General features: G+C 47.5%; 1 protein-coding gene across 2 annotated transcripts in view; it reads left to right on the top strand.

Moving 5' to 3' along the window:
- KDSR (3-ketodihydrosphingosine reductase) overlaps positions 1–18,083 on the top strand; it is a 130,463-nt gene extending 112,380 nt beyond the window's left edge. For both annotated transcript variants that reach the window (XM_063923017.1, XM_063923018.1), the window contains exons 9-11: positions 14,871–14,954; positions 16,197–16,298; positions 17,040–18,083. In XM_063923017.1, coding sequence (XP_063779087.1) covers positions 14,871–14,954; positions 16,197–16,298; positions 17,040–17,159 — 306 coding nt within the window. In that variant the 3' untranslated portion in view covers positions 17,160–18,083. The remainder of the gene's footprint in view (positions 1–14,870; positions 14,955–16,196; positions 16,299–17,039) is intronic.
- Positions 18,084–22,991: the final 4,908 nt, after the last annotated feature.

The raw sequence follows: 22,991 nt of genomic DNA, 5'->3' as shown, positions 1-22,991 counted from the left end.
CTCCATTGTTCATCCTCTATCCTGTTCGCCTCAGGAAAAAACACTGAGGTAGGGGAGTATGGAGGGGAGGAGAGTTACTGAAATTTGAATATTCAGTGCCCAGTCCTTGCTAACACCGTCCATATCCCAAGAGTACTCCAGTGCCCCCTATGGATTCAAAGAACAGGATTTACCTGGTAAGTACCAAAATCCTATTATTTCATTTTGATTGAACCTTTAAAAATATCTCCAACACTGCTGCAAAGACAATCAAGAACGTATGCGGAAAGTTAATTTTGCACGCTTTGTAAATATTTCTTGGCTACAGTCTGCTCACTTTCAGTTGATGGTGAAGGTTTTTATTTTATTTTTAATATAGGCGGAAGACCGTAATGCCCCCTACACATTAGACGACCTGACGCCGAGGTGCCCGGCGGCCGATACAGCCGGCGGGCGACGCGGGGGCAGGGAGTGATGGGGGGAGTGAAGTTTCTTCACTTCCCCCGTCACCCGGCTCCATAGCAGTGCATGCTAATATGGACGAGATTGTCCATATTGGCCTGCATGCATAAGCGACGGGGCACCAACGATGAACGAGTGCGGGGCCGCGCATCGTTCATCGTTGGTGCCTACACACTGAAAGATATGAATGATATCTCATTCATTAATGAGCGAGAACGCTCATATCGTTCTGTGTTATCTGCCAGTGTGTAGGGCTCTTAAGTTTTAAATTATTAGATTGGTACCCAGGAGTCGGGGAGACTTGGCTGAGCTGTTTATACATGTGTGTATTGGGGTATCTTCTTAGTAGTAGATGCTGCCATATGCGATCAAATATTATGTTTGTTTATTAAGATTTTTTTCATAGCCCCAGTATATTCCACTGCACTTTACAATCGGGAACAAACCCGTAATAAAGTAAGACTGGGTAATGATTGACAGAGAGGAAAGTGGGCACTGCTCGCATGCTTACAGTCTATAGGAAAATAGGAATTTGCTACATGAGGATAAGTGCTACATATTACAAATTGGTCCAGCCAGATGGCACAGGATCTTGGTGGGCTGTTTGATTCAGGAGTCTATTCATGAAGCTGTGAAAAGTGTGGAGAAGTAGCCCATGGCAACCAATCAGCATTGAAGTAACATTTACAATTTGCATACTATACAGTTGTACAGAGCAGCTGATTGGTTTCCATGGGTGACTTCTCCACAGGCTTATTTCTCCACCCTTTTCATTGCTACATGAATAGACCCCTGAGTCACACAGCGGTGTTGGCATAGGATTTGTGGGTTGTGTGATTGTAGAAAGAGAACATAGTCCACACATAACCTTACACACACTGTGTAAAGGGGAGGTAGTTGGTAAAAGAGCTGTATGGTCCTGGAAATTGATGAGCTTTCCTGATGATCCCTGATGCCAAAAAACCTGCTATGTATCATTCCATATCACAGTACAACAGAGACTGAGCTGGGGCAGAGAGCAGGCTATTACCCATTGTGTACCCCCCCTCCAAATTCCTCTCTCTTTGCCCCTCCCACACACACCATTCTTCCCCCCTCCCACACACACCATTCAGCAGCAGGGGCCCCCACACACACCATTCACCTCACTCTGGTGCCGTGTTCCCACCGCCATGTTCTGTACTTCAGTGCTCGTTGGCTCAGTGAGGAAGAGTACCCGGGGAAAGAGACAGGGTGGGGACACTGCGGACGGAGGAGGAGCCTGGACATGGAGGTGGGAGTAGAGTGAGAGTGATACTGATGGGGAAGGTTCTGTCGTCCGCATTCCACTTGTTCTCACATAGGGGGTAATTCCAAGTTGATCGCAGCAGGATTTTTGTTAGCAATTGGGCAAAACCATATGCACTGCAGGGGAGGCAGATATAACATGTGCAGAGAGAGTTAGATTTGGGTGGGGTGTGTTCAATCTGCAATCTAATTTGCAGTGTAAAAATAAAGCAGCCAGTATTTACCCTGCACAGAAATAAAATAACCCACCCAAATCTAACTCTCTCTGCACATGTTATATCTGCCTCCCCTGCAGTGCACATGGTTTTGCCCAATTGCTATCAAAAATCCTGCTGCGATCAACTTGGAATTACCCCCATAGTACAGCAGGCCCGCAAAAATTTGCGTTTTGGGCTGCATGCATGTTTTTAGCATGCATGTCTGCTCTATATATGAAAAGGAATATAGACTGGTCCACTAGGAGCCACTGGCACTTTAAGAGTTTGAGAGTGTGGGCTGGCTCCTCCCTCTATGCCCCTCCTACCAGACTCAGTTTAGAAAATGTGCCCGGATGAGCCGGTCACAGCTAGGGGAGATCTCCAAAGTTTCTCTAGTAAAGTTATTTTTTTTTGAATTTTTTATTATTTCTCTAACGTCCTAAGTGGATGCTGGGGACTCCGTAAGGACCATGGGGAATAGCGGCTCCGCAGGAGACTGGGCACATCTAAAGAAAGCTTTAGGACTATCTGGTGTGCACTGGCTCCTCCCCCCATGACCCTCCTCCAAGCCTCAGTTAGATCTCTGTGCCCGAACGAGAAGGGTGCACACTAGGGGCTCTCCTGAGCTTCTTAGTGAAAGTTTTAGATTAGGTTTTTTATTTTCAGTGAGACCTGCTGGCAACAGGCTCACTGCATCGAGGGACTAAGGGGAGAAGAAGCGAACTCACCTGCGTGCAGAGTGGATTGGGCTTCTTAGGCTACTGGACATTAGCTCCAGAGGGACGATCACAGGCCCAGCTTGGATGGGTCCCAGAGCCGCGCCGCCGGCCCCCTTACAGAGCCAGAAGGCAGAAGAGGTCCGGAAAATCGGCGGCAGAAGACGTCCTGTCTTCAACAAGGTAGCGCACAGCACTGCAGCTGTGCGCCATTGCTCTCAGCACAGTTCACACTTCGGTCACTGAGGGTGCAGGGCGCTGGGGGGGGGGGGGGGCGCCCTGAGACGCAATAAAAACACCTTGGATGGCAAAAAAAATGCATCACATATAGCTCCTGGGCTATATGGATGCATTTAACCCCTGCCAGAATCCATAAAAAAGCAGGAGAAAAGTCCACGAAAAAGGGGCGGAGCCTATCTCCTCAGCACACTGGCGCCATTTTCCCTCACAGCTCCGTTGGAGGGAAGCTCCCTGTCTCTCCCCTGCAGTCACTACACTACAGAAAGGGTTAAAAAAAGAGAGGGGGGCACTAATTAGGCGCAGTATTAACTATACAGCAGCTATAAGGGGAAAAACACTTATATAAGGTTATCCCTGTATATATATAGCGCTCTGGTGTGTGCTGGCAAACTCTCCCTCTGTCTCCCCAAAGGGCTAGTGGGGTCCTGTCCTCTATCAGAGCATTCCCTGTGTGTGTGCTGTATGTCGGTACTTTTGTGTCGACATGTATGAGGAGAAAAATGATGTGGAGACGGAGCAGATTGCCTGTAATAGTGATGTCACCCCCTAGGGGGTCGACACCTGAGTGGATGAACTGTTGGAAGGAATTACGTGACAGTGTCAGCTCTGTATAAAAGACAGTGGTTGACATGAGACAGCCGGCTACTCAGTTTGTGCCTGTCCAGACGTCTCATAGGCCGTCAGGGGCTCTAAAGCGCCCGTTACCTCAGATGGCAGATATAGACGCCGACACGGATACTGACTCCAGTGTCGACGGTGAAGAGACGAATGTGACTTCCAGTAGGGCCACACGTTACATGATTGAGGCAATGAAAAATGTTTTACACATTTCTGATAATACGAGTACCACCAAAAAAGGGGTATTATGTTCGGTGAGGAAAAACTACCTGTAGTTTTCCTGAATCTGAGAAATTAAATGAGGTGTGTGATGATGCGTGGGTTTCCCCCGATAACAACGGATAATTTCTAAAATGTTATTGGCATTATATCCTTTCCCGCCAGAGGTTAGGGTGCGTTGGGAAACACCCCCTAGGGGGGATAAAGCGCTCACACACTTGTAAGGGCTCTACCTTCGCCTGAGATGGCCGCCCTTAAGGATCCTGCTGATAGAAAGCAGGAGGGTATCCTAAAAGGTATTTACACACATACTGGTGTTATACTGCGACCAGCAATCGCCTCAGCCTGGATGTGCAGTGCTGGGTTGGCGTGGTCGGATTCCCTGACTGAAAATATTGATACCCTAGATAGGGACAGTATATTTTTGCCTATAGAGCATTTAAAAGATGCATTTTTATATATGCGTGATGCACAGCGGAATATTTGCCGACTGGCATCAAGTCTAAGCGCGTTGTCCATTTCTACCAGTAGAGGGTTATGGACACGTCAGTGGTCAGGTGATGCGTATTCCAAACGGCATTTGGAAGTATTGCTTTATTAAGGGAGGAGTTATTTGGGGTCGGTCTTTCAGACCTGGTGGCCACGGCAACAGCTGGGAATTCCACGTTTGTACCCCAGGTCGCCTCTCAACATGAGAAGACGCCGTATTATCAGGCGCAGTCTTTTCGTGGACAAGCGGGCAAAAGGTTCCTCATTTCTGCCCCGTGACAGAGGGAGAGGAAAAAGGCTGCAGAAATCAGCCAGTACCCAGGAATAGAAACCCTCTCCCGCCTCTGCCAAGCCCTCAGTATACGCTGGGGCTTTACAAGCAGAATCAGGCACGGTGGGGGGCCCGTCTCAATGATTTTCAGCGCGCAGTGGGCTCACTCGCAAGTAGACCCCTGGATCCTTCAGGTGATATCTCAGGGGTACAAATTAGAATTCGAGACGTCTCCCCCTCGCCGTTTCCTAAAGTCGGCTTTACCGATGTCTCCTTCTGACAGGGAGACCGTTTTGGAAGCCATTCACAAGCTGTATTCCCAGCAGGTGATAATCAAGATACCCCTCCTGCAACAGGGAACGGGGTATTATTCCACACTGTTGTGGTACCGAAGCCGGACGGCTCGGTGAGACCGATTCTAAATCTAAAATCTTTGAACACTTACGTACAGAGGTTCAAATTCAAGATTGAGTCACTCAGAGCAGTGATTGCGAACCTGGAAGAAGGGGACTACATGATGTCTCGGGACATCAAGGATGCTTACCTTCATGTCAAAATTTACCCTTCTCACCAAGGGTACCTCAGGTTTATGGTACAGAACTGTCACTATCAGTTCAGACGCTGCCGTATGGATGGTACACGGCACCCCGGGTCTTTACCAAGGTAATGGCCGAAATGATATTCCTTCGAAGGAAGTGAATTTTAGTTATCCCTTCCTTGGACAATTCCCTGATAAGGGTAAGATCCAGGGAACAGTTGGAGGTCGGTGTAGCACTATCTCAGGTAGTGTTGCGGCAGCACGATTGGATTCTCAATATTCCAAAATCGCACCTGGTTCCGACGACGTGTCTTCTGTTCCTAGGGATGATCCTGGACACAGTCCAGAAAAAGGTGTTTCTCCCGGAGGAGAAAGCCAGGGAGTTATCCGAGCTAGTCAGGAACCTCCTAAAACCGAGCCAAGTCTCAGTGCATCAATGCACAAGGGTTCTGGGTAAAATGGTGGCTTCCTACGAAGCAATCCCATTCGGCAGATTCCACGCAAGAACTTTACAGTGGGACCTGCTGGACAAATGGTCCGGATCGCATCTTCAGATGCATCAGCGGATAACCCTGTCACCAAGGACAAGGGTGTCCCTCCTGTGGTGGTTGCAGAGTGCTCATCTTCTAGAGGGCCGCAGATTAGGCATTCAGGACTGGGTCCTGGTGACCACGGATGCCAGCCTGCGAGGCTGGGGAGCAGTCACACAGGGAAGGAATATCCAGGGCTTATGGTCAAGCCTGGAGACATCACTTCACATAAATATCCTGAAGCTAAGGGACATTTACAATGCTCTAAGCTTAGCAAGACCTCTGCTTCAAGGTCAGCCGGTGTTGATCCAGTCGGACAACATCACGGCAGTCACCCACGTAAACAGACAGGGTGGCACAAGAAGCAGGAGGGCAATGGCAGAAGCTGCAAGGATTCTTCGCTGGGCGGAAAATCATGTGATAGCACTGTCAGCAGTATTCATTCCGGGAGTGGACAACTGGGAAGCAGACTTCCTCAGCACGACCTCCACCCGGGAGAGTGGGGACTTCACCCAGAAGTCTTCCACATGATTAAAAACTCGACAGGTATTGCGCCAGGTCCAGGGACCCTCAGGCAATAAGCTGTAGACACTCTGGTAACACCGTGGGTGTACCAGTCAGGGTATGTGTTCCCTCCTCTGCCTCTCATACCCAAGGTACTGAGATTGATAAGATGGAGAGGAGTAAGCACTATATTCGTGGTTCCGGATTGGCCAAGAAGGACTTGGTAACCGGAACTTCAAGAGATGCTCACGGAGGATCCGTGGCCTCTACCTCTAAGAAGGGACCTGCTCCAGCAAGGACCCTGTCTGTTCCAAGACTTACCGCGGCTGCGTTTGACGGCATGGCGGTTGAACGCCGGATCCTGAAGGAAAAAAGGCATTCCGGATGAAGTCATCCCTATCCTGATCAAAGCCAGGAAGGATGTAACCGCAAAAACATTATCACCGCAATTGGCGAAAATATGTTGCGTGGTGCGAGGCCAGTAAGGCCCGACGGAGGAAATTCAACTGGGTCGATTCCTACATTTCCTGCAAACAGGAGTGTCCATGGGCCTGAAATTGGGGTCCATTAAGGTTCAAATTTCGGCCCTGTCAATTTTCTTCCAAAAAGAACTAGCTTCAGTCCCTGAAGTTCAGACGTTTGTAAAAGGGGTACTGCATATACAGCCTCCTTTTGTGCCTCCAGTGGCACTTTGGGATCTCAATGTAGTTTTGGGTTCCAAAAGTCACATTGGTTTGAACCACTTAAATCTGTGGAGTTAAAATATCTCACATGGAAAGTGGTCATGCTGTTGGCCCTGGCCTGGGCCAGGCGCGTGTCAGAATTGGCGGCTTTATCCTGAAAAAGCCCTTATCTGATTTTCCATTCGGACAGGGCGGAATTGAGGACTCGTCCTCAGTTTCTCCCCAAGGTGGTTTCAGCGTCTCACCTGAACCAACCTATTGGTGGTGCCTGCGGCTACTAGGGACTTGGAGGCCTCCAAGTTGCTAGACGTTGTCAGTGCCCTGAAAATATATGTTTCCAGGACGGCTGGAGTCAGGAAATCTGACTCGCTGTTTATCCTGTGTGCACCCAACAAGCTGGGTGCTCCTGCTTCTAAGCAGACTATTGCTCGTTGGATTTGTAGTACAATTCAGCTTGCACATTCTGTGGCAGGCCTGCCACAGCCAAAAATCTGTAAATGCCCACTCCACAAGGAAGGTGGGCTCATCTTGGGCGGCTGCCCGAGGGGTCTCGGCTTTACAACTTTGCCGAGCAGCTACTTGGTCAGGAGCAAATACGTTTGTAAAATTCTACAAAATTGATATCCTGGCTGAGGAGGACCTGGAGTTCTCTCATTTGGTGCTGCAGAGTCATCCGCACTCTCCCGCCCGTTTGGGAGCTTTGGTATAATCCCCATGGTCCTTACGGAGTCCCCAGCATCCACTTAGGACGTTAGAGAAAATAAGAATTTACTTACCGATAATTCTATTTCTCATAGTCCGTAGTGGATGCTGGGCGCCCATCCCAAGTGCGGATTGTCTGCAATACTTGTACATAGTTATTGTTACAAAAATCGGGTTATTATTGTTGTGAGCCATCTTTCAGAGGCTCCTCTGTTATCATGCTGTTAACTGGGTTCAGATCACAGGTTATACGGTGTGATTGGTGTGGCTGGTATGAGTCTTACCCGGGATTCAAAATCCTTCCTTATTGTGTACGCTCGTCCGGGCACAGTATCCTAACTGAGGCTTGGAGGAGGGTCATGGGGGGAGGAGCCAGTGCACACCAGATAGTCCTAAAGCTTTCTTTAGATGTGCCCAGTCTCCTGCGGAGCCGCTATTCCCCATGGTCCTTACGGAGTCCCCAGCATCCACTACGGACTATGAGAAATAGAATTATCGGTAAGTAAATTCTTATTTTTACAGGGAAGCTGCTGGCAACAGCCTCCCTGCTTCGAGGGACTAAGGGGGGGTGGGGGGGGAGTAGTGTCTGCCCTGCGGGGTCTGTGCCACTATCACCGCTGACCGGACACTGAGCTCCTGGGGGGATTGAACGTTCCCCGCCACAGGAGATCGCTCACCCGACAGCATGCCGCCACCCCCTTACAGAGCCAGAAGATGGCGAGATATGGCGGCACAAGGGTAGGAGCGCAGTGCTGAGTTGCTGCGCTCCGGGAAGGCTCAGCGGCGCACAGTGTTGGCGCTATGAGGGTCGTCCTGAGCCAGCGACTTAATACCTTACACTGGTCACAGACGCTAACCGGATACTGAATCCCCAGGCTAGCGATAGAATCTGCAGTGCACAGACGCTAACCGGCCCCGGCTAGCGACTGAAACCTCAGGCCAGTATAAAGAATTGTGCGGGAAGACGAGCCATCTTCGGGAGGCGGAGCGTCTCCTCAGAGCGGACCCTGCAGCGTTCAGCACCATTTTCCTGCCTGCAGTTCCTGTACAAGGAAGCTGTCCCTCCAATCAACTCCAGCTATCCTGAGCGGTACCAAGGGGTTGTAGAAAGGTGGGGGAGGCTGTGTAAAATCTGTGTAGTCTATTAAGGTACACAGATAGCGCTGGTAGTTTTATTTGTTCTACCTCAGGGAGTGCTGTGTGTGGGTTGGCTCCAATCTCTGTGCCTCTCTTTGCCATACTTGGGGGGGAGCTGTGACTAACAATTCCCTGTGTGTGTGTGGGTGTTCAATACCTTTCATAGCTATGTCTAGGGACTATGTCATATGTTGCTGAAGTGGTTTCCTCTCGGGAGGAATCCATTTCATGTACACAGGATTGTAATCACGTTGCTGAACCAGCGTCTAAATACCCTAAACTGGTCACAGTCGCTAGCGGAGACTGAATGCCCAGACTAGCAACGGAATCCTCAGTACACGGGCGCTAGCCGGGGACTGAATCCCCAGGCTAGCGACGGAATCCTCAGTACACAGACGCTGGCCGGGGACTGAATACCCCGGCTAGCGACGGAATCCTCTGGCCAGTATATAGAAGTTGCGCTGGAAGGGGTGGCGGAGCTTCTTCTCAGTGCGAACCCAGCAGAGTTCAGCTCCATTTTCCGTCTGCAGCTCCACATTGCACTGCAAACGGTGATGGGGACGTGCTGAGGGGGGGATGGCACCCCTTGCAGGGGGTGCAGCTCCTGTGAAAGGCCATTAGCTATATATGTTAAATATTACAGAGGGGGCTTACTTCACTGACAATAAGAAAGCCTCGCTAACCTTCCCTGCGTCTAATGTATTAAATGCTGTTTGTAATTTCCTGAGAGGAGGATAGAATGAATTGGAACATCTATGTCCAGACTGTCAAGGATGGTGGTTTTACCAGTCCCGGGCTCTGCCGCGTTGAAAGAACCGGCTGATCGCGGGATTGCTCAAATCCATATACACGGCTTTGGGGGCGATACTACGACCTACCATTGCCCGTGTATGGATTTCTAAAGCTATCGTAAAGCTGACCTGTTACTTGAGAAATCGATTACAATGGATGAAAGTGACGTTGAATTGTTCTTACGTAACATACAGGATTCTGCAAGATTTACGGTGGAATCCATGAAAGACCTGGGTTCGATGGCCACAGGAATTTCTTCCATGTCCGTCTCAGCTCATCGAGGATTGTGGCTGCGCCAGTGGTCTGCCGACGCGGGATCCAGGAGAGGTGTGGAGACCCTACCCTACACAGGTCAGGCTCTCTTCTGGGAAGCATTGGATGCGTGGATCTCCACGGCTACAGCGGGTAAGTCCCCTTTTCTTCCCTCAGCAGCTCCTGCTACGAAGAAACCTTTTTCTTCACCTGCATCTCAGTCCTTTCGGGTTTCTAAACCAAGAAAGACCAAACCGGCCAACACCTTCTTTAGAGGGGGCCGACCAAAATCCAAGAAACCGATTGCGGCAGGTTCCCAAGAACAGAAGCCTGCTTCAGATGCGCCTAAGTCCTCCGCATGACGGTGGACAGCGCAGCCTGGAAGTAGGTGGGGGCGAGACTCAGACATTTCAGTCACGTCTGAGTGTCGTCCGGCCTGGACCCCTGGGTACTAGATTGTGTCCCAGGGGTACTGGCTGGAATTTCAAGATCTCCCTCCTCGTCTGTTCTTCACATCGGGCTTGCCAGCTTTGCCGGCAGACAGGGCTACCCTGCAGGGAGCCATCCAAAAGTTTGTGGAGGCACAGGTCATTGTACCAGTCCCTCCTCAAAGGCAGAACACAGGTTACTATTCGAACCTTTTCGTGGTACCGAAACCGGATGGTTCGGTCAGGCCCATGCTGAACTTAAATCACTAAACCCCTTTCTGACAGAGTTCAAGTTCAAAATGGGAGTTTCTAAGGGCAGTGATATCAGGTCTGGAAGTGGGGGAATTCTTGGTATCCCTGTATATCAAGGATGCGTACCTCCACATTCCGATTTGGCTGCCACATCAGGCTTATCTCCGATTCGCTCTGTTGGACTGTCATTTTAAATTCCAGGCCCTAACATTCGGCCAAACACCAAGGGTTTTTACTAAGGTGATGGTGGAAATGACGGTTCTTCTCCGCAGGCAAGGGGTGAACATAGTTCCGTATCTGGACAATCTGCTTATAAAGGCATCGTCCAAGGAGAAGCTTTTTCAGTTAATAGCTCTCACGACCCTGCTTCTCAAGGAACAGGGTTGGATCCTGAATATCCCAAAATCTGATTGGGAACCAACCAGGAGGTTGTCCTTTCTGGGAATGATCCTCGACACGGAGGTGCAGAGGGTGTTCCTTCCAGAGGAAAAAGCGTTGGTGATGCAAACAATGGTCCGGGATGTCCTGAAGCCAGCCCGGGTGTCGGTTCATCAGTGCATTCACCTTCTGGGTAAGATGGTGGCCTCTTACGAGGCTCTGCAATATGGGAGGTTTCACGCTCTGTCCTTCCAACTGGATCTTATGAACAAGTGGTCTGGGTCCCATCTACACATGCACCAGAGAATACGTCTGTCGCCAAAGGCCAGGATTTCACTCCTCTGGTGGCAGCAATTACCTCTCCTTCTGGAGGGCCGCAGGTTCGGGATTCAGGACTGGATCCTTCTAACCACGGTTGCAAGCCTCCTGGGCTGGGGCGCAGTCGCTCAAGGTAAAACCTTCCAAGGACGGTGGTCAAGTCTGGAAGCCGGCCTGCTGATAAACAGTCTGGAACTAAGAGCCATCTACAACTGTCTTCTCCAAGCGGCCCATCTTCTGAGAAATCGGGCCATTTAAGTACAGTTGGACAACGTAACGACAGTGGCTTACATAAACCGACAAGGCGGAATGAAGAGCAGAGCTGCAATGTCAGAGGTAACCAGAATCATCCTCTGGGCAGAAAAACACGCGTTGGCGCTGTCGGCAATCTTCATTCCGGGAGTAGTCAACTGGGAAGCAGACTTCCTCAGCAGATGCGATCTCCATCCAGGGGAGTGGGGCCTCCATCCGGAGGTGTTCAAGGAGGTGACAGATCTTTGGGGCATACCCCAAATCGATATGATGGCCTCTCGTCTCAACAAGAAGCTTTGGCGGTATTGTTCCAGGTCGAGGGACCCGCAAGCAGTGGCAGTGGACGCCCTAGTGACTCCGTGGGTGTTCCAGTCGGTGTACGTGTTTCCTCCACTTCCACTCATTCCAAGAGTTCTCAAACTCATAAGGAGAACAGGAGTTCAGGCAATCCTCATTGCTCCGGACTGGCCAAGAAGGGCTTGGTACGCGGATCTTCTGGATCTACTGTTAGAAGAGCCGAGGCCTCTTCCTTATCGGGAGGACCTGTTGCAACAGGGGCCGTTCGCTTATCAAGACTTACCGTGGCTACATTTGATGGCATGGAGGTTGAACGCCAGATATTAGCTCGGAAGGGCATTCCAATCAAAGTCATTCCTACCCTGATACAGGCTAGGAAAGGAGTAACGTCTAAATATTACCATTACATTTGGAAAAAGTATGTATCTTGGTGTGAATCCAAGAAGTTTCCTACGGTGGAGTTTCAACTGGGACGGTTTCTCCTCTTCCTGCGGGCAGGTGTGGATATGGTCCTGAGGTTGGGATCTGTAAAGGTCCAGATTTCGGCCTTATCCATTTTCTTCCAGAAACAATTGGCTCAGACTTTTTTGAAAGGGGTTCTGCACATCGAGCCTCCCTTTATGCCGCCTACAGCGCCCTGGGATCTTAACGTGGTGTTGCAGTTCCTCCAATCGGATTGGTTTGAGCCTCTACAGGAGGTTGAGGTCAAGTTTCTCACATGGAAGGCTGTCACTTTGTTGGCCTTAGCTTCTGCTAGACGTGTTGGGGGCTTTGTCCTGTAAAAGCACCTACTTGATCTTCCATGAAGATAGAGCTGAGCTCCGGACACGTCAGCAGTTCCTCCCGAAGGTTGTGTCGGCTTTTCATATCAACCAACCTATTTTGGTGCCAGTTGCTACTGACTCCTCAATTTCATCAAAGTCCTTAGATGTTGTAAGGGCTCTGAAAATCTATGTGAAGAGGACTGCTCGTCACAGAAAATTGGACTCTGTCCTGTATGATCCCAAGAAAATTGGGTGTACTGCTTCTAAGCAAACGATCTCTCGCTGGATCAGGTTTACTATCCAGCATGCGTATTCTACGGCAGGATTGCCGTGTCCAAAATCTGTTAAGGCCCACTCTACTCGTAAGGTTGGTTCTTCCTGGGCGGCTGCCCGGGGTGTATCGGCTTTACAGCTTTGCCGAGCAGCTACTTGGTCAGGGTCGGACACGTTTGCTAAGTTCTACAAGTTCGATACTTTGGCCTCTGAGGACCTAAAGTTTGGTCAATCGGTTCTGCATGAGCCTCCGCTCTCTCCCTCCCGTTCTGGGAGCTTTAGTACATCCCCATGGTACTAATGTGGATCCCAGCATCCTCTAGGACGTAAGCGAAAATAGGATTTTAATTACCTACCGGTAAATCCTTTTCTCGTAGTCCAGCGCTTCGTTATCCTGCAGTGATTATTGGTTCAGTACTGCTTTGTTCTTGATTAAGTACTGTTTTGTTACTTGGTTATGTAATATTGTTATAATTTTTTAAGCTGGTTAGCTTGGTTTGCCTTGTATGTGTGAGCTGGTGTGAATCTCGCCACTATCTGTGGAAAATCCTTCTCTCGAAGTTGTCTGTCTCCTCTGGCACAGTTCCAATACTGAGTCTGGTAGGAGGGGCATAGAGGGAGGAGCCAGCCCACATTCTCAAACTCTTAAAGTGCCAGTGACTCCTAGTGGACTCATCTATACCTCATGGTACTAATGTGGACCCCAGCATCCTCTACGGACTACGAGAAAAGGATTTACCGGTAGGTAATTAAAATCCTATTTATTATGCCTCTGTCTGTCAACCACATTCTACAAATGTATCATTCTTTGCTTTTTCAGGGCACTAAGCCTTTTCTTATTAGCCATAATGGTATCTTCAATGTCACTGTTCGATTGGCTTTTTTGCATTTGCATGTTTTGTAGGTTTACCCTCTATTTCAGTATAGGTTTAATAGCCTCTGTCTTGCCCATAAGGGCACACTGGCATCTAATGGAAGATCTGGAGCGGCATTGCTTATGAGCTTCCCACTTCTGTATGCATATTGATATTGGATTTTGCTTTTGTTTGTAGTTAAATTACAGTGTGTGTCTGTTAGATTCTATGGTTGAGATTTAATAGTTATCACCCCGGCAGCCACTAGATGACACCCAAACGGAGCTATTTAATTGTAGCTCCGTTTAAGCACGAGAGCTGCTGGCGCCTGCATTTCAGCTCGCACCCCCCCCCATGGGAACTTACCGACAGCGTGAAAACCAGATGCAATTGAATATCGCCCTCATGAACTCCCATCACTTTAGACCAGAGATCGGGTGCGATAATCAATTGAATACCGCCCTGTGGGTCGGATGTGTTAGCTCGCGAGATGGCCGGAGCTCTGAGACTCAGGTCGAACTTGTACGTTTTTTTTTAAAGCAGCAAACGTTTACAATGCAATACCAACCAGCCAAGCCGTTACATACGGCTCCTATGTATTCATATGATGATATGATGCAAAGACTAAAACAAAAGACACACTTATTATTTTACAGTTCATTTGGGGTAATTTTCTTCCACCCCAATAAGAAAATGTAATTATTGGACGAATAAGGCTAATTAAAAACTTCCAGTTGCCAGTTTTGTCATATGAGAGGGGGGCGTCCAAGGTGTTCTAGAAGGTCCCCAACATTTTTAGCTTAAAATAGTAAAGAAAGAAAAAATTGTTTTTTAGATGAGTGTTCTGGGGCTGCCAGAAAATAGATGCGGTAATTCCTTAAGAAATTACCACAACTGATTTTCTAGCCAGCAATGTAATAGGAAAAACCTAGCAGGGTTTTTTCAAATTAAATCTGCAATTGGTTATGTCCCTAAGGATATTCGCTAAGATTTGGAGAGAGATAAAATACTAATCAGATGGCTCCTAACTGCCATATTACAGACTGTGTTTAAAAATGACAGGAGCTGGTTGGTTGGTACTTTATCTCTCGCTCCAAGGTTTGGTACATACAGTAGACACCTTAATTTGGAATACAGTGCTACTAAAATATTTTAATTAATGTATCTTGATGTATAGGTAAGCTTCAGTTGTGTGTAATCTTGTTGACTAGCATTATGCTAAATATTACTGATAAAAATTATGTATTTGTATTGCAGGCTTCAGTATATTATAGAGTTGGGTCATTTGTTTAGCTATTTTTTAATTATTAAAAGGTGTATAATTCCAGGCACTTCATTCTTTATTGCATTCGTCTGTATACACACTTTGTTCATAGATCCCAGTACAATTATTTTATGAAGGAGTTTACAATGTCCTGTATATATGTTTATTTACAAGCCATTGGAAACCAAGCTGATTTCGGAGTCTTCGAGTCTTTGCCAAGCTGACCAAGTCGCCAAAGTGATTGTTAAAGATGCTGTAGTAAGTATGTGGGGAGACCTGTGTTTTGTGAGCTTAATGGTGTGACATCTACTTTTTATTGTTCTCACTTCACTTGTACAATACATACTGTAATTTAATTTGTTGCTTAATCCCATTTCATTTTGGGCAGTATAGATATTGGGGAAACAAGAATGTTTGTGGAAAATGTAAAGGAAATGCATTGATAAAAGAAAATATTTAGAGGTTCAAGTAATAATTGACCTATTCAAAGGGAAATAGTCTTACTTCAGCTTGCATTAAGAACTATAAAGTCTTAACTAGTGTCCAGCAGGCAGATACGGATGCAGAAAAACTGTCCGCTAACATAACAGACTGTCTTGAAATGACTGGAACTTATTGTATAGAAAGCACAAAACCTGAAGATAACCCCACCAGCTGACTAGCTTATCTGATGTCCACAACATGGCATTATGCTGCAGCAAAGAGGAGGAAAGCATGTTTTAATGCTAATGTGATGCCATGCAATCTGTCTTCAGAGATCTGTAGATTAAGGGCTCTCTCAGGGGGAAATTCAACAGTTTTTTGGACTCCCTGCACCTGACGAAGCAATTCAATGGCTAAACTGTGTATTTGGATATGATCAATGCCAAAAAAGAATGGGCACCCTGCATTGGAACAACAATTGAATATCGCCCAGTCTAAAGTGATGGGCAATCGAGTGTGACTGGGCACATTAAAACATTTGAATTGCCCCCTTAGATTTAAGTTGGCTCTAATTTTACACTTGCAGTAAAACCTGCCATACTGGGGGCCGGGTTCAAAGTTCCACACTAGTCCATTTTGTAGACAGATCTAGCAATTTTTCACACGGTGCATGCATCAGAACTATGCATACACAACTTTGGCCAACTATAGGCGATTCGGTATCCGGACTCCAGGTCGACAACAAAAAGGTCGACACACCTTAGGTCGACGCCAATTGGTCGACACACCTTAGGACGACATGGACAAAAAATCGACCGGAACAAGGTCGACATGGAAAAAGGTCCACATGAGTTTTTCACAATTTTTTTCTTTTTTGGAACCTTTTCATACTTAGCGATCCACGTGGACTACGATTGGAACGGTAATCTGTGCCAGAAGTGCTTACATTGACCACACAGTGGCGCCTGTTTCCTGTGTCAAACTGATATAACTGGTTTCACCACTTATTATTTACAGGTTTATGCTTAATAATGGCTAATGAGTTAGTCATCTTATTTCATTGCTTCCTCTATGCAGCAAGGTAATTTCAACAGTTCAGTTGGCTCTGATGGTTATATGCTGTCATCGTTAACATGTGGGATGTCACCCGTCACCACGATCACAGAGGGGCTTCAGCAAGTAAGAGGCCATTTAAGTTCTTTCTTTTCTATAGCCCAAGTCTAATGGGCCCTACACACTGGCAGATAATACTGAAAGATATGAACGATCTCGTTCATTAATGAACGAGATACCGTTCATATCTTTCAGTGTGGAGGCACCAGCGATGAACGATGCGCGGCCCCGCGCTCGTTCATCGCTGGTGCCCAGTTGCTTGTGCATGCAGGCCAATATGGACGAGATCGTCCATATTGGCCTGCACTGCTATGGAGCCGGGTGATGGGGGGAGTGAAGAAACTTCACTCCCCCTGTCTCCTTCCTCCCGCCGCCGGGTCGATTGTCGGCCGTATCCGCCGTCGGGCAGCTCGGTAGCGGATCTATCAGTGTGTAGGGCCCATAACAAGCCAGTCCTCTTGGCTATGGATTTAGAACATATGGTAATTTACAAATGCATATATTTTGTTTAGTGTTGATATTGTTATTTGCTAAATAGTGAGCAGCACTGCACAAAGCAAATCCTCCCCCAAAAATGCCACGGTCTTGTTCCTAAATCTAATGTACTTTGGCAGAAATGGAGGTGTTCTTAGTGTATGGATCATACTGTTCTGCAACTTTTTGCACTTAGTAAATGACTCCAAGGTAAACATTAATTGGCAAAGATATGCAAAAGATAATTGCACATAATTACCAATCCTTCTCCCAGGGATTATAGTAAATGTCATTTTTACACTGAACGAATGATTAATCAGATTTTTATTCTAGGTCGTCACAATGGGACTGTTTCGCACAATCGCATTGTTCTATCTTGGCAGTTTTGACAGCATTGTCCGTCGCTGCATGATGCAGAGGGAGAACTGTGAGAGAGCCAATAAAACAGACTGAGACTTGAATTGCCAAGAACTTTATTCAAATGCTTGCTGCTAGAGAGCACATGACCTGAAGATAATTCCACCATATGACTAGTTTATGTCAAATGCCCAACATGGCACTACACATCTGCAAAGATGAGGAAAGAGCATGATTAATATGCTGATCACCAGCAGGATACTATGCAAACTTGAGAGGTCTATATTTGAAAGCATACTTAGGATTTGGTTTAAGACAGTGGAAATGTGTTCATCCAGTCCTCTGAGATCCTTTTCTCTTTCCTGTAACTTGTCCAAGTAACTAATACAGTAGTTCCTCTTGTCTTGTTGTCAGGGTGACCTGGCTATTGTCAAACTGCAGGCTTCTAAAATAGTCTATATAAGGTTTATATAACATGTAAAACAATATGGCTGCACTTTTTAATTACCAGTGAAAAAAACCTGAAACTACACAAAATAGTAGATTTACTGTATGTGAGTTCAGAATAAGCTACATATATCACAGCTATGTGCTGTTTCAGCAATTTCCCAAAGATTGGTTTGGATCTTTAATTAAAGTGGTTCAAATAAATGTTAGACTATGCAAATAGTAAGTGGGAACTTATATTTCTGATGTGTGGCTGTTTATCCTTTATAAAACTAGTTGACAAAACTGCACAGAAAAATGTTTGTTGTTTGTACACAGCGGTGTTTATGGTGTTGTCCTCAATAGGACGAAATGTGCCTTTCCTGATTATCTGTAAGAATGTTATTGGTAATGTGTAACAAGAGAAACCTACTTGCAAAGAAGAATTGGTAAAATAAGCTATATGTAGCATACTTCCAGTTTACTGTACCAGTGGCATTTTGTGATTTTACATGTAAACCGAGCCACCAACTGTGTGTTTGGAGTCTTATTCTGAAGCAGGATATAAAATTTGAGTTTGGTTGTATTCTCTCATCTAGTGTTTGGTATCTTTATTTAGACTTCCTTTCTTCATTAGTTGACCAATGCCCGTTTCCGAAGCTTATTCACTGAAGTTTCCAAGTTTGCGTGTAATAAACCAGTAAGTGCTGGATTCAGTTAGCCAAGGTAATTACAGTACTAGTAAAGTGCCATTAGTCTCTGACTTTTACACCCGGAGCTGTTCAATAATAAGCTTTTCTCCTTGTGCGGAATATCTGCGACTGTTGGCCCATAGATTTTGTGATTTGTGCTTGGCACTATGGGTTAACGCGATTGCAGTACCCACGATAAAGGCACTTCGGATTTCTGTTCAAGCCTCCCTTGATAAGTACAGCCTGTGGGCTGCAATTCAGTAGCTCAGCCATGCGCATGAGCCCACGGTTAATTACCACGGCTAATTGAATCCGGCCCTAAGTGTCTGAACACAGCTCATCATAACACAAGCACTGAGAGGTGATGTGTGTATGCATTGGAGTGTGGCAGCTACAGCTTACTCCATATATGCTTTGAAATAATATGGGTTGTAACCTTAAAAGTACTCTAATGCAGTGCCTACAAATTACTTTTTGTCTTTTCTAATCCACTATTTTAAATATAATTTTCTACTCTATCTCAAGGAGGAGTTAAAAGACAGGAGGCTCACTTTGGGAAGAAAAGGAAAGTATCAAATAGAAGGAATATTGGAAAAGTATGAGCTGCTAGTATAGGCTAGTAATCAAGGAAATCACTAAGCCTTTCCTGTCATGAACTATTAAGTGTATCCAACATGCATGAGAAATTGCAGGTAACCATTTAAATATCCAACTGTAATTCCTTGTCTGGTTTGGTCGCCAAGCTGGCCTTTCCCTGATATGGTCACATCTGATGCAATCGTGTCAGAAACGCATTCCAGAGGCTACCTTTACATAATCTTCCAGCAGCCGCCAGTCTAGGCATACCATGCTGTCTCCTTCTCCCACTGCAGCTACAGAAGGGTGATCCCCTTACCATGATATGATCCTAACAGACTACTCCACCAGCCAAGGGCTCAGGGCAGTACTGTCTTCCCCCAGTCTCATCCCTTCTCTCAGGCAGCAATGACTTCTTTGGGAAAAATGATTAGCCAGTTAAGTGGTTAACAAAGGTAAATCATTTTGGTAAAAATTGTAAAATGTTGGGCAGTGATTGTTACTACAGGATCCAGGTTGCAGTGAATCAAGCCTGACTTCATACACAGTAGAGGGACACGTTTTCGACCTGATAAATATCATTGACCCAGATTAAACATCATTTCTCTAACGTCCTAGTGGATGCTGGGGACTCCGTAAGGACCATGGGGAATAGACGGGCTCCGCAGGAGACAGGGCACTCTAAGAAAGAATTAGGACTACTGGTGTGCACTGGCTCCTCCCTCTATGCCCCTCCTCCAGACCTCAGTTAGAATCTGTGCCCGGATGGAGCTGGGTGCATTTTAGTGAGCTCTCCAGAGCTTGCTAATAAGAAAGTATTTTGTTAGGTTTTTTATTTTCAGAGAGATCTGCTGGCAACAGACTCTCTGCTACGTGGGACTGAGGGGAGAGAAGCAAACCTACTAACTGCGGATAGGTTGCGCTTCTTAGGCTACTGGACACCATTAGCTCCAGAGGGATCGAACACAGGAACTCACCCTTGGTCGTCCGTTCCCGGAGCCGCGCCGCCGTCCCCCTCGCAGAGCCAGAAGACAGAAGACGGCGAGTGAAGCAAGAAGACATCAAAATCGGCGGCAGAAGACTCCAGTCTTCATATGAGGTAGCGCACAGCACTGCAGCTGTGCGCCATTGCTCCCACACTAACCCACACACTCCGGTCACTGTAGGGTGCAGGGCGCAGGGGGGGGGGGGGGGGGGGGCGGGGCGCCCTGGGCAGCAATTACGTACCTCCTGGCAAAAGAAAGCATATATACAGCTGGGCACTGTATATATGCATGAGCCCCCGCCATTGTTTCACAAAATCGCGGGACAGAGGCCCGCCGCAGAGGGGGCGGGGCTTCTTCCTCAGCACTCACCAGCGCCATTTTCTCTCCACAGCTCCGCTGAGAGGAAGCTCCCCAGGCTCTCCCCTGCAGATTCACGGTAGAAAGAGGGTAAAAAGAGAGGGGGGGCACATAAATTTAGCGCAATATCAGTATATACAGCAGATACTGGGTAAACACTAAGTTACTGTGTAATTCCTGGGTTATATAGCGCTGGGGTGTGTGCTGGCATACTCTCTCTATGTCTCTCCAAAAGGCCTTGTGGGGGTTCTGTCCTCAAATAGAGCATCCCCTGTGTGTGTGGTGTGTCGGTACGATTGTGTCGACATGTTTGACGAGGAGGGCTATGTGGAGGCAGAGCAGGTGCAGTTGAATGTGGTGTCTCCGCCGACGGCGCCGACACCTGATTGGATGGATATGTGGAAGGTGTTAAATGATAATGTAAACTCCTTGCATAAAAGGTTGGATAAAGCTGAAGCCTTGGGACAGTCAGGGTCTCAACCCATGCCTGATCCTACAGCGCGGAGGCCGTCAGGGTCTCAGAAGCGCCCACTATCCCAGATTGTTGACACAGATATCGACACGGACTCTGACTCCAGTGTCGATGGCGATGATGCAAAGTTACAGCCTAAAATGGCTAAAGCCATCCGCTACATGATTATAGCAATGAAGGATGTATTGCACATTTCAGAGGTAAACCCGGTCCCTGACAAGAGGGTTTATATGTTTGGGGAAAAAAGGCATGAGGTGACCTTTCCCCCTTCACATGAGTTAAATGATTTATGTGAAAAAGCTTGGGATTCTCCTGATAGGAAAGTGCAGATTCCCAAACGGTTGCTTATGGCGTATCCTTTCCCGCCAACGGACAGGTTACACTGGGAGTCATCCCCTAGGGTAGACAAAGCTTTGACACACTTATCTAAGAAGGTGGCCCTGCCGTCACAGGATACGGCCTCCCTAAAGAATCCTGCGGATAGGAAGCAGGAAGGTATCCTAAAGTCTGTTTATACACATTCAGGTACCATACTGAGGCCGGCAATTGCGTCGGCCTGGATGTGTAGTGCTGTAGCGGCATGGACAGATACTCTGTCTGAGGAACTGGATTCCTTGGACAAGGATACTATTTTACTGACCCTGGGGCATATAAAGGACGCTGTCCTATATATGAGGGATGCCCAGAGGGACATTTGCCTACTGGGCTCTAGAATAAATGCAATGTCGATTTCTGCCAGAAGGGTCCTGTGGACTCGGCTATGGACAGGTGATGCCGACTCAAAAAAGCACATGGAGGTTTTACCTTATAAGGGTGAGGAATTATTTGGGGACGGTCTCTCAGACCTAGTTTCCACAGCTACGGCTGGGAAGTCAAATTTTTTGCCATATATTCCCTCACAGCCTAAGAAAGCACCGTATTACCAAATGCAGTCCTTTCGATCACAGAAAGGCAAGAAAGTCAGAGGTGCGTCCTTTCTTGCCAGAGGCAGGGGTAGAGGAAAGAAGCTGCACAATACAGCTAGTTCCCAGGAACAGAAATCCTCACCGGCTTCCACTAAATCCACTGCATGACGCTGGGGCTCCACAGGTGGAGCCGGGAGCGGTGGGGGCGCGTCTCCGAAATTTCAGCCACAAGTGGGTGCACTCCCAGTTGGATCCCTGGGCAATAGAGATTGTGTCTCAGGGATACAAGCTGGAATTTGAAGAGATGCAACCCTCACCGTTACCTCAAATCGGCCCTACCAGCTTCCCCTTTAGAGAGGGAAATAGTGTTAGCTGCAATTCACAAATTGTATCTTCAACAGGTGGTGGTCAAGGTTCCCCTCCTTCAACAAGGGAAGGGTTATTATTCGACCATGTTTGTGGTACCGAAACCGGTCGGTTCGGTCAGACCCATATTGAATTTAAAATCCCTGAACATATACCTGAAAAGGTTCAAGTTCAAGATGAAATCGCTCAGAGCGGTCATCGCAAGCCTGAAAGGGGGGGATTTTATGGTGTCTCTAGACATAAAGGATGCATATCTTCATGTCCCCATTTATCCACCTCATCAGGCGTACCTCAGATTTGTGGTACAGGATTGTCATTACCAATTCCAGACGTTGCCGTTTGGTCTCTCCACGGCACCGAGAATATTTACCAAGGTAATGGCGGAAATGATGGTACTCCTGCGGAAGCAAAGGGTCACAATTATCCCATACTTGGACGATATCCTCATAAAAGCGAGGTCAAGGGAGCAGTTGCTGATCAGCGTAGCACGCTCTCTGGAAGTGTTACAACAACACGGCTGGATTCTGAATATTCCAAAGTCGCAGTTGATTCCTACGACTCGTCTGCCTTTCCTGGGCATGATTCTGGACACAGACCAGAAGAGGGTTTATCTCCCGATGGAGAAGGCTCAGGAGCTCATGACACTGGTCAGAGACCTATTAAAACCAAAACAGGTGTCGGTGCATCACTGCACGCGAGTCCTGGGAAAAATGGTGGCATCATACGAGGCCATTCCCTTCGGCAGGTTCCTTGCGAGGACCTTTCAATGGGATCTGTTGGACACGTGGTCCGGATCACATCTTCAGATGCATCGGTTAATCACCCTATCCCCCAGGGCCAGGGTGTCTTTCCTGTGGTAGCTGCAGAGTGCTCACCTTCTCGAGGGTCGCAGATTCGGCATTCAGGACTGGGTCCTGGTGACCACGGATGCAAGCCTCCGGGGGTGGGGGGCAGTCACACAGGGAAGACATTTACAAGGGCTGTGGTCAAGTCAGGAGACTTGCCTTCACATCAACATCCTGGAACTAAGGGCCATATACTACGCCCTACGTCAAGCGGAGTCCCTGCTTCGCGACCAACCGGTTCTGATTCAGTCAGACAACATCACCGCAGTGGCTCATGTAAACCGCCAAGGCGGCACAAGGAGC

This window comes from Pseudophryne corroboree, chromosome 5 (genome assembly GCF_028390025.1).
Source record: "Pseudophryne corroboree isolate aPseCor3 chromosome 5, aPseCor3.hap2, whole genome shotgun sequence".
Lineage (NCBI taxonomy): Eukaryota > Metazoa > Chordata > Amphibia > Anura > Myobatrachidae > Pseudophryne > Pseudophryne corroboree.
The sequence above is the reverse complement of the archived record's forward strand: the minus strand, read 5'-3'. Positions and strand labels throughout refer to the sequence as shown.